The sequence below is a fragment of the Macrotis lagotis genome, chromosome 8 (assembly GCF_037893015.1).
Source record: "Macrotis lagotis isolate mMagLag1 chromosome 8, bilby.v1.9.chrom.fasta, whole genome shotgun sequence".
In the NCBI taxonomy this organism is placed as follows: Eukaryota; Metazoa; Chordata; class Mammalia; order Peramelemorphia; family Peramelidae; genus Macrotis; species Macrotis lagotis.
The window spans coordinates 60344619-60356960 of NC_133665.1; the positions used below are offsets into that span (position 1 = coordinate 60344619).

Below are 12342 nucleotides of genomic sequence, written 5' to 3' on the forward strand. Positions count from 1 at the left end.
TATATTTATTATGATTAATAATTGTCAGCTGTTTTTTAAAATGGTGAACTATCCCTGCATCTGTGGCATAAATGCAACTTAGTCATGTTGAATAATTTCTTGAATGAGTCCTAGTATGTTGTGGTATTAATTTTTTAATATGAGTTGAATGCTTATTTTTTAATTTTTATTATATCATCCATTTTTTCTTCCGTGGGAATTCATCTTTAAAATTATAAGGTGAATTAATGAAAGAACATGAATTCAGTTTGCTAAAATATGATTTAAACATTATTTCATAGAAACAGAATATTTTAAGAGATTCAACCTATAGTATAATTCGAACTTGGTAATTCATTTTGAAATTTCCTTTCTAGTCTTCCTATTGGACTGGAAAGCCAAGTCAAGACCCAAGGAAAGAAGAGCTGATTTCAGAGTGCAGATCACATCAGAAAAGCTTCTATATTCAGGATGAACCCAAAGACTTGGTTGCAGGAGTAAGAATTTGTAATCTGTCTAAGGTACTGTTTTATAGGTCCACTTTCAAAAGAATGAGGAATACAGCCATGGTTTAGATAAGCATTTCTCAAAAAACTTTTTTTACATCAGAGATGCTTTACCTTCTTAATAAAATTTTTGAGGACTACGAAGAGATTTAGTTTATTATGTGGGTTAAAGGTTAAAATTTTTACCATATTTGAAATTAACAACCAGTAAATTTTAAAAAATATTTATTTACTAATCTTAATAGTATAAATAACATCTTTTAGTAAAAATAACTTTTTGAAACAAAAAATAAAATGAAAAGAATAGCATTGTTTTTATATATATTATCCAGTCTCTTTAATGTCTGGCTTAATAAAGAGAGCTAAATTCTCTTATCTGCTTCTGCATTCAGTGTGTTCTGATATAATGGTTTAGTTGAACTATATATTAAAAAAATCTAGCCTCACAAATATATCTATTTCAATCAGAGAGCATTTCATTAGGCATGTAATATAATATTATTATGAAAATCTTTGACTTTGAGAACCTCCCAAAAAGCTCTTGGGGACTCGCAAGGATCCTTGAACCACATCTTAAGAACTGTAAGATTAGACCAGTGCCCCAAGCAATATTTTGTGAGAAATAATTATAATAGGTCCCCTCTATTTTATAATGTTTGAAAGTTGGCTATGTAAATTAAATTATTTATTTCCCTTTAAGAATATTGTAAATCAGGGGCAGCTAGGTGGTGTAGTGGATAGAGCACAGGCCCTGGAGTCAGGAATACCTGAGTTCAAATCTGGCCTCAGACACTTAATAATCACCTAGCTGTGTGGCCTTAGAGAAGCCACTTAACCCCCACTGCCTTGCAAAAAAAACCTAAAAAAAAAAGAATATTGTAAATCAAAATTAACAGCAATTCAATTGGATAGTGAAGTTGAAAGCACTTTTCAAAAATACAGTAGTCAAGAAGGAACTAGAATTTACATTAAAACCCCAGGCTATTTTCCATGAACATTTCCTCTTTATGAAATTATAAGAACTGGCAACTACAGCTCCCAAAATGCATAGATAAGATTTCCCCTGGTTTATCCTACTGCTCTCTCATTTTACCCTGTTCATCCTCAATGGTGTTTTGATTCTGACATTTATCTCCCCCAAATTGCCTTCCTTTCTATCAGCTCATATTAATCCCTTTCCTTTCCTACTTTCCAGTATAGTAAGATAGATTCCTACACCCAACTGAATATGTTTGAGCCAATTTCGATGAGAGTAAGGTTTATGTGCTCCCCCCACCACTTTACCTATTATCTCTTCTCAGTAAAACTTCCTTTAGGCCCCTTCAATGTTAGGTAATTTATCGCAGTCTACCTGTCATTTTCTCTTTATCTCACTGTGTTCTTCCTTCTTACTTCCCCCCCTTTTTAAAGATAATCATGTCAACACATTCAACTCACACTTCTGCTTTCTATGTTTATTTTCTGTCTCCTGTCTTAATGATGATTTTTTAGAAATTATATCATTTTCCCATTTAGGAATATAAACAGTTTGACCTTATTGAATCCCTTATGATTTAAGTCCTCTACTTTGTTGAATATCCATTTCTGGTAATTGATTCTTGATTGTAATCCTAGCTCTTTTGTCTTCTAGAATATCATATTCCAAGCCCTCTAATCCTTTAAATATAGAAGCTACTAAGTCTATATATTCCTGATTGTGACTCCATGAAATTTGAATTGTTGAATTTTGACTGCTTGTAGTATTTTTACCTTGATCTAATTGGCTATAATATTCCTAGTTTTCATTTTGGGAACTCTTTCAGGAGGTGTTCAGCAGATTCTTTCAATTTCTATTTTCCCTTCTGGTTCTCGAATATCAGGGTAGTTTTCCTTGATAATTACTTGAAAAATTATTTCTTTTGGGGGGGGTTGATTTTTGCAAGGCAATGGGGTTAAGTGACTTACTCAGGGTCACATAGCTAGGAAAAGATGACATCATGAAAGTTGACAGTTTTCAGGTAGTTCAATAATTCTTAAATTATCTCTTCTGGATCTATTTTCCAGTTATTTTCTGGGAATATATTTCAAGTTTTCTTCTTTTTTTTTTCTTTTTCTTTTGTTTCTTAATGTCTCATAAATTTCATTAACTTCCCCATTCCCAATTCTAACATTTGAGGAATTATTTTCTTCAATGAACTTTTGTAATCCTTTACCATTTGTCCAATTCTATTTTTAAATGAATTCTCTTAAGTGAATTTTAATATATCTTTTTCCATTTGACCAATTCTTTGATTTTTTTTGTCTTGATGGAACTATAGTCTGTGAAGTGTCCAGTGTAAACAGCTATGTAAAATAGCTGCTGAGATTTTATACAAACATTTGCCTATTTGCCTATTTGGTACCTGGTTTAGGTATTATGTAAATTTCTTTTAACTCTGAGGAGACAATATGAATCAAAACACATGTAACTAAAGCATGTGAAACATTGCATAAAATTGCTCCCTTTGTAGAGAATTATAAGAGTTCATTAGTTGAAAGGTAATTGTTGAAATTATTATTTTAACCACATCTCTCAAAGTTTGGGGGGATATGAAACTGAAAACCTGAGAGATTATAATATCTCAATAATTTTTAGTAGAGTCTCAAGATTCAAAGTATTTAAACTTGGTAAACTTCATATAGCTATGTCTCCTGAATTGCATCTGAATTGTTTCAGCTAATTTTTTCTGTATTTTATAAAATTTTAAACAAATTTAAAATAAGAAAAAAATGAACATGTACACAACAGACCAAAAGAAAGGATTCAATATAAAACAATAAATTCCCATTTCAGTAAAGTCTATATAATAAATAATATGCATATACTTTGTTTTCAATACTGCCCAGCTTTTCTTTCCTTCCTTGTTATTTTTCTTTTGTTCTCTGATGTACACTTTTTTGCTTTGGTCCACCCTCTTCCAAAGAAGGCTGCGCACACACACACACACACACACACACACACACACACACACACACACACATATAAATACATATACCTGCACACATAGATTTCTATAAATATATACATATTTACTCATACACATATATGTTAGACTGTACTATGCTTATTTCCTCCTACCTTCTGTTTTTCTGAAGGTGAATAGCATGTTCCTTCATAAGTCCAAATCTTTGCATGTTTTTCTAAATCAACCAGCTCATCAATTTGTATATCACAGCAATATTCCAGCAATATTCCATTCTCCTATCTGAGAAATTTTTTTGAAAATTTTCCCCAAACTTTCTACATTCCTCCCACTTTTGGCCATATAGATTTTATTTTTACAAGAAAATTTTAATATAAAGTAATTGAACTTATTCTTTTAACATTTCAACAATGCTCTTATCTTATAATATGGTTTAAAGTCTGATACTATTGAATTTACTTCTTTTACAATTTTTAAGTTCCTGACTTTTTGTTCTTCCAAATATTCTTTCTAATTCAATCAAATAATTTTTACTAATTTAATCAGAAGACATTGAATAGGTGAAGTGAAATTGTTTTCTTAAAACCATGTTGGCTATATATACCCATGAACAATAAATATTACTTCAACTATTTAGACCTGAGTTTATTTATATAAAAACTATTTTATGTTATGTTGATACAATTCCTGTATCTGTATTGGCAGTTATACACTAGGGTATTTTACATTATCTAGGTATTTAAAATGGTCTAAGGCAATATTGAATAATATTGCTCACACTTATCATAGTTTCTCTGTTTTTCATTTTTGATTAAATCTTATTTTTAGCTTTAGCATTATATAAGATCATGATTACAATCCTGTTTTTTTAATGCAAAATTCTATTCATGACCTTTATTTTATCTTTATGTTTATCTCTCCTTTTTATCTTTTTTCTTGAAAGCAACATATTGTTAAATTCAAATTTTTAATCTGCTTTGCATTTCTGTTTATGGGCAAATTTGTTCCCTTTACATTCTAAACTATTGTACATTTCTTTCCTTCCTATTTTTCCTTACTATTCTTCCCATACCTATTTATTGCATCCCTCTTCACTCCTCTGCTATACTTCTATATAGAGATAAATATAGATATATATAGATATATAGATTCACTATATATAGCTATACTGCTATACTTCTACCCAGTACTTTGCTCTCCTTTTCCTTCATCTACCTTAATCTCTACCTTATTCTTTTCCCCCACTCTCATCTTAACCTACCTATCTTTGTGAGAATTTCTCCCTTATCTCCTCCCCCCTTCAATTTTTAATCTATACATCTTTCTAAAAGTCCTTTCTTTATCCTATCTCTTGACTCTCTTATTTATTTCTAAATTTGGATGACTTTTATGTCCTTCTAAATGTATATGTTGTTCCCTATTTAACCCATTTCCGGGGAGAGTATGGGTTCTACTACTAGCAGCTCTTCTCCTTCCCCACTTCTTCTGTATTCCATTTTTCCTTTTATATCTCATATGTTAATTTGTCCTTTTTCTCCCTCCCTATACAGTTTTATTTTTTAGAATTATCCCATCATACAGAGCTCAGTTCAAATCTTTCTTTCAAATTACTCAAATAATGATGACAATCATAAGGATACTGATAACATTTTACTATATAAGAAGCAAATTCTTTGAACTTGTAATTGGTCTTTAATGTTCACCAAATATTTCTCCTTGATTTTATATGTCAAATTTTCTAGTAAGTTCTACTCTTTCAAAGTCTTTTAATTCATTAAATATCCTTTTTTTCTTTTGTTCAGGATTATGCTTAGTAAGTTGTTACCCTTAGTCATAAGTCAAGTTTTTCACAATGAAATATAGTGTCCCAAGACTTGCAGTCCTTCAACATAGAAGCCACTAGGTCTTGTGTAAACCTTATTGTAACTTCACAATATTTAATTTTTTTGTTGTTTGCAATATTTACTTCTTAACTTGGTAGCTTTGAAACTTGGCTATATTTCTGTAAGTTTTCTTCCTGGAATCACTTTCAGGTGTTGATTAGTGGATTTTTTTCCTATTTCTATTTTACCTTCTTATTCTAGAACTTCAGAGCAATTTTCCTTGATAATTTCTTGTGTTATTAATTCAAGGTTTTTTGATTGTATCTTTCAGGTAGTTCTACACTTCTTGTATTATCTCTCCTCACTCTATTATTCAGATTAGTTCTTTATGACTTTCTCTTTTGTTTTTTTGTTCTTTTGACTTTGTTTTATTATTTCTTGGTGTCTTCTCCTTGTCCAGATCCAGTTTTCAAGGAATCATTTTCTTCCTAAAGTTTTTGATTTTTTATTTCTAGCTTATGGATTTTCTTTTAATAGTTTTCTTGATTTTCTTAGATTACTCTTATTTTATCTAGCTTTACTTGATTTCTCTTATTTGATTTCTATGTCTTTTTTAAGGTCTTTCACTCCTTCTGTGTGTATAACCACTTGATGTTTCTCATTAAAAAAGGAGTTGTTTTTAGCTCTATTATCTTCCTTCAAATATAAATACAGATCTTTTTTTATGGAGGAAATTGTGTAGGAATCTTCCTTTAGCTTTGATCCCATTGGGTTATTTAATCTCTCTCTCTCTCTCTCTCTCTCTCTCTCTCTCTCTCTCTCTCTCTCTCTCTCTTCCCTCCCCTGCCCCCATATTCTGATAATTTGTGTATCTTATATTTTTAAGATATTCCTTTATTTCTTTTGTATTCTCACTTATGTTATTATATAACCATGAATAAGAGTTCTCATTTTTTCCTTCTCATTTTGTGGTGATATGACTTTGTGCATCTGCTATTTTGTAATTTAATTTCTGCATCATTCTTTTAATCAAATTTATTAGAGGTTTGTCAATTTCACTAATCTTTTCATAGAGCCAATTTGTAATTTTGTTTAGAATTTCTGTAGGTTTTTGTTTTAGTTCATTTATTTCTTCTCTAAAATGACATATTTATATGATCATCAATTTATTAGTAAATTCTTTAGTTTTTGTATTTCTCATGAAATTAAAATTGCTAAGTTATATGTTTGAGGTTTCTTCTAAAATGTTTCTGTTATTGCCTTATAGATCTTGTGCTCTTTACCCCCTTTGTCTTTTCTGCTGTATACTTAGAAATAGAAATAGAAATAGGAAACTGCAGATAATAAGAGGATAGAAATCTATGGTAGAAATATTCCTTTAACTTTGATCCTATGTTTCATTATTACTCTCTGCCCTCTCCATGATCATTTTTGCCTCCATTGTCAAAAACTCTCTGGAACTGTTCCCTTACACTTTTCACTCCCCTCCCCTAGCTCTGAACCCCTATCTCATGGGGTGCAGAATATTTATTCTCTCTAAGTATTAAATCCTTGCAAGTCATACACATTAGAAGGTTTCTATTTCCCATTATTGAATATGTCTTTACACCTATGAGAGGATTCTTCAGTTGTCCTCATCCTAACACAGAAACAAGATTTAGCCTTTTTGTTTTCCTCTGCTTCAATCCCTCTTTTATTGATCCTCTCCCTCTCTTGAAAAATACAGAAATTATTTTCCCTCCATTGTTAATTTTTGACTTGATTAAGGTATTTACATATTCCTCTTTATCTTCTTTCTCACCTATTCCCTTTGTCTGTAGTAAAGATATTGTGAGGTTAAGGTCTCTTTTTCTATCATTATTTATTCTATTTTCATTTTCACCCTTATCTCTTCATATATTAGAAAGAAATTTCCTAATGTTATCTCTCTTGTTATTTTGCTATTGTTAAACTCACAGGTGTATTTCTCTTTTTATTGTCTGACCTGCCCAGATAATTTATTTTATTACCTTCACCTTATTGTCTGTGTGTCTGTAAAATAAATATTCTGCTTAGGTCTGGTTTTCTTTAAAAGGAATGCTGCAAATTCCTCTCTCTCTTTTTTCTTTTTTTCTAATTAATTTATTTTGAATTTTACCATTTTTCCCCTAATCTCGCTTCCCTCTCCCCACCCCACACAGAAGACAGTCTGTTAGTCTTTACATTGTTTCCATGGTATACAATGATCTAAGCTGAATGTGATGAGAGAGAAATCCTATCCTTAAAGAAAAAAAATAAAGTATAAGAGATAGCAAAGTTACATAATAATTCACTCAATTTCCAATTCTTTGCCACCACAAACAGAGCTGCTATGAATATTTACGTACAAGTGATGTTTTTACCCTTTTTCATAATCTCTTCAGGGTATAGATCCAGTAATGGTATTGCACATTTTGTTGCCCTTTGGATGTAATTCCAAATTGCTCTCCAGAAAGGTTGGATGAGTTTACAGCTCCACCAATAATGTATTAATGTCTCAGATTTCCCACATTCCTTCCAACATTGATCATTGTCCTTTTTGGTCATATTGACCAGTTTGAGAGGTGTGAGGTGGTACCTCAGAGATGCTTTAATTTGCATTTCTCTTATAAATAGTGATTTAGAGCAATTTTTCATATGACCATGGATCACTTTGATTTCCTCATCTGTAAATTGCCTTTGCATATCCTTTGACCATTTGTCAATTGGGGAATGGTTTGTTTTTTTAAAAATTTGATATTTTAGAAATGAGCCCTTGGTCAGAAATACTAGTTGTAAAACTTGTTTCCCAATTTACTACATTTCTTTTGATCTTGGTTACCATGGTTTTGTCTGTGCAAAAGTTTTCTAATTTAATGTAATCGAAATTGTCTAATTTGTTTTTAATGATGTTCTCCATCTCTTCCTTGGTCATAAACTGCTTCCTGTTCCATAGATCTGACAGGCAAACTACTCCTTGATCTTCTAGTTTGCTTATAATAGTTTTTTCATGCCTAAATCCTGTATCCATTTTGTTCTAATCTTGGTATAGGGTGTGAGGTGTTAGTCTAATCTAAGTTTCTTCCATACTAACTTCCAATTTTCCGAACAGTTTTTATCAAAGAGAGAGTTTTTATCCCAATAGCTGGACTTTTTGAGTTTATCAAACAGCAGATTACTATAATCATTTCCTGCTATTGCACCTAGTCTATTCTACTGATCCACCACTCTATTTCTTAGCCAATACCAGACAGTTTTGATGACTGATGCTTCATAATATAATTTTAGATCTGGTATGGCTATCTTTTTTGTTTTTTTTTAACTGAAAGTCTTGTCTTTTTAATTGATGGGTAAGCTCATCTTGCACTCCTTACAACACATTTTTCAATTCCTATCTTAGACCAGAGGTGTCAAACATATGACCCATGAGCTGTAACTCATGAGTGCAGCCCAAATCAAATTAAAATGTAATTGGGGGTGGGGGGGAGTTATAGCTGGGTAGTGCAGTGGGTAGAGCACTGGCCCTGGAGTCAGGGGATCTGAATTCAAATCTGGCCCCAGACACTTAATAATTACCTAGTTTGTGACCTTGGGCAAGTCACTTAACCCCACTGCCTTGCAAAGAAAAAAAACAAAAATGTAATTGGAAAATATGTAACAAAATAATTAAGAATACAATAGAACATAAGTAATATTAATATGTGTTTTTCTAAATTAAATGCAGCCTTCAGTTCTTTATGATTCTAAGCTTGGCACTTCGTTCACTATACCACCTAGTGTAGACTGAACTATAATGACCTCTGAGATCTCTTTGACTGATTTTCAGTGATTCTGTGCATTAAACATGAATAAATTCTCAAATCAACAAAATCATAATGAAATCAAATACATAAGAAATTAGAGCAACTAGTCACAGTTTAAGTGACTTAAGATAGACCTAGAATAATAAAATAAAAATAAAATAGATCTTTTATTCCTTCAAAGGAATTCTCTTATTATGTTAAGTTAGCTATATAAAGTATCCCCTTTGCAGTAAAAGCAAATAATAAAATAAGATCCCCCCCAGTTGAGTTGATGCCATTTTGACTTATAATCATAATGGTAATGATAATGATAGGAGCTAGCATTTATAATTTTAATCAGCATAGCTATGCTAATTCATTTGATCACAGATGATTATACACTAATATGTTGACAAAACATTAATCCTTTGTTATCTCTTTGTAAAATATGAACATTATATGAACTGTTGACCAGTCTCCTTTCCCCAGCCCTTGTGAGTCTTAAAAAAACATAGTTCAGGGCAGCTAGGTGGCGCAGTGGACCTGGAGTCAGGAGTACCTAAGTTCAAATCTGGTCTCAGGCACTTAATAGTTATCTAGTTGTGTGGCCTAGGGCAAGCCACTTAACCCCATTTGCCTTGCAAAAACCTAAAAAAAACCCCATAGTTCAAGAGTTGGTTATGACAAAATCTCACAGTCAAGTGAGATGTCCCTTTTGAAAGCAGAATTGGTGGGGGGAAGGGGCATGGCAGGGGCGAGGGGGGAATGGATTGGACATGAAATTAGGGAGAAGTTTCTCTTCCCTGTCCATCAGACATAATATATAGAGACTAAATCTAACAAATGCAGAGTTGATTCAAGAGATAAATAGCCATCTCTAAGTCAAGGAGGGGAAAAAAAGAGAAAGGTCCATGTTACTTTTATTATCTATGTAAAAAGAATAGCAAGTTGTATATAATAGATTTGCAGTTTCAGGTGCACTTTTTAATATTCTACTGTGTTATGGAAATACTTGATTTATTAAGTACAGAAAAAATAAACAAAATTTTTTAAAAAGATGGGGGGGGGGGGAAGCTAGGTGGTGCAGTGGATAAAGCACCAGCCCTGGAGTCAGGAGTACCTGAGTTCAAATCCCGTCTCAGACACTTAATAATTACCTAGCTGTGTGGCCTTGGGCAAGACACTTAACCCCGTTTGCCTTGCAAAAACCTTAAGAGAGAGAGAGAGAGAGAGAGAGAGAGAGAGAGAGAGAGAGAATCTCTTGACTTGAGGTTATAAGCATCTTCAAAGTCAGAAGAGAAGCGAGTCAGCTATAGAATCATGAAAGTCACTATGTCCTGGGGGCAGGGCTAGTTGATGGTAGGGGATAGAAGTCCTGGGCCTGGAATAAAGAAGGCATCAGTTCAAATCCAGACTCAGATACTTATTCACTCTTTGACCTTGGACAAGTCACTTCATCTGTTTGCCTCAGTTAAAATGGAGAGAACAGTAGCATCTCCCTCCCAGGGCTGTTGTGAGGATCAAATCAGGTACTGTTTAAAGTGCTTAGCACCATGTTTATACATAGTAAATGATGTATTATTGCCACATTACTTTTATTTTTATTCTTGTATAGAGAAGATCATGGGAGTCCAAACTTGGGCTCCTGACCAGCAGAACAAGATTCCCTGTGGGGGGGGGAGGGAGAAAGAAAGCTTCAGGAACCTAAGAGGCTGGTGATAGGAGAAGACATGGTTGAGGTGTTCCCTCCATGGGAATCTCACTGGGAGGGTGCCTGCAGGACTAGGAGATGATGATGGGCATTCTTGAGAGAAGTGTTTTACTCACAGGTGCTCATGAGTTATACTCACAGTTACCTTACCTCAATCTAGTAATAAGAATAATGATGATGATGATAGCATTTATATAGGTGCCTACTATGTACCAGACCTGTGCTAAGTGCTTTACAAATATGGTCTCATTTGAACCTGAGAAGGCCCACTATGTTAGGGGCATACTATACTCTTTTGGTTGATAGAGTACTAAATCTTTAATTTAGGTAGCATCAGTTTTGATTATTTTATACAGCACAGCCTTGAGCACTTAACATTCATCTAGTTATTTAATTTCTTTATTTTTCTTAAAAGAATGTTTTAAAATTGTATTTATACAATTTATACAGTATTCTCCTGGTTCTGCTCACTGCACTCAGCATTAGTTCATACAAATCTCTCCATATTTTTCTAAAGTCCAGATGCTCATGATTTCTTACAGAACAATAGTATTCTGTCACATTTATATACCATAATTTAATCAGCCTTTCCCAATTGATGAGCATTCCCTCAATTTACAACTCATTGCCACTAGGAAAAGAACTGCTATAAATATTTTTGTATAAGTGGGTCATTTCCACTTTTTGATGATCTCTTTGGGATATGGATCTAGCAGTGGTGTTGCTGGATCAAAGGGTATGCACAGTTTTATTGCTCTTTGGGCTTAATTCCAAATTGCTCTCCAAAATGCTTGGATCAGTTCACAACTCCACCAACAATATTTTCCAACATCCTCTCCAACACTGATCATTTTCCTGTTTTGTCATTTTAGTCAGTCTAACAGGTGTATGAGAGGATATCACAGAGCTGTTTTGATTTGCATTTCTCCAGTCAATAATGATTTAAGAGCATTTTCATATGGCTATAGCTTTAATTTCTTCATCTGAAAACTAATCATATCCTTTGACCATTTATCAATGGGGAAATGACCTATATTCTTATAGAATTGGCTCAGTTCTCCATATATTTTACAAATGAGTCCTTTATCAGAAATGCTATCAGTAAAAATTATTTCCTAGCTTTCTGCATTCTTTCCAATCTTGGTTACATTGATTTTCTTTGTGCAAAAACATTTTTAATCTAATGAAATCAAAATTATCCATTTTTATAATGTTCTCCTTCTCTTGTTTGATTACAAATTCTTCCCTCTCCATAGAACTAATATACAAATTACTTCTTGTTCTCCTAATTGGCTTATTGTATATACCCTTTATATCTAAATATTTACCCATGTCAATCTTATCTTAGTATGGGGTGTGAGATTTTGGTCTATGCCTACTTTCTGCTATACAAATTTCCTGTTTTCCCAGCAGTTTTTTCAAATAGTAAATTCTTATCTCAGAAGCTAGAGTCTTTTGAGTATATTAGACAGTAGATTACCCTAGTCATATCCTCCTGTTTCTTTTGTACCTAATCTGATCCACTGATCCACTTTATTTTTTTTAGCCAGTACCAGACAGTTTTGATGACTGCAATTTTATTATACAGTTTTAGATCTGGTA

The 12342-nt window shown here is 32.7% G+C and overlaps 1 protein-coding gene across 4 annotated transcripts in view; it reads left to right on the forward strand.

Annotated features, from left to right (window-relative positions):
- Positions 1 to 12342, forward strand: part of LOC141495671 (phospholipid-transporting ATPase ABCA3-like) — a 249062-nt gene that overhangs the window by 132217 nt on the left and 104503 nt on the right. For all 4 annotated transcript variants that reach the window (XM_074197271.1, XM_074197272.1, XM_074197273.1 and 1 more), the window contains exon 7: positions 357 to 500. In XM_074197271.1, coding sequence (XP_074053372.1) covers positions 357 to 500 — 144 coding nt within the window. The remainder of the gene's footprint in view (positions 1 to 356; positions 501 to 12342) is intronic.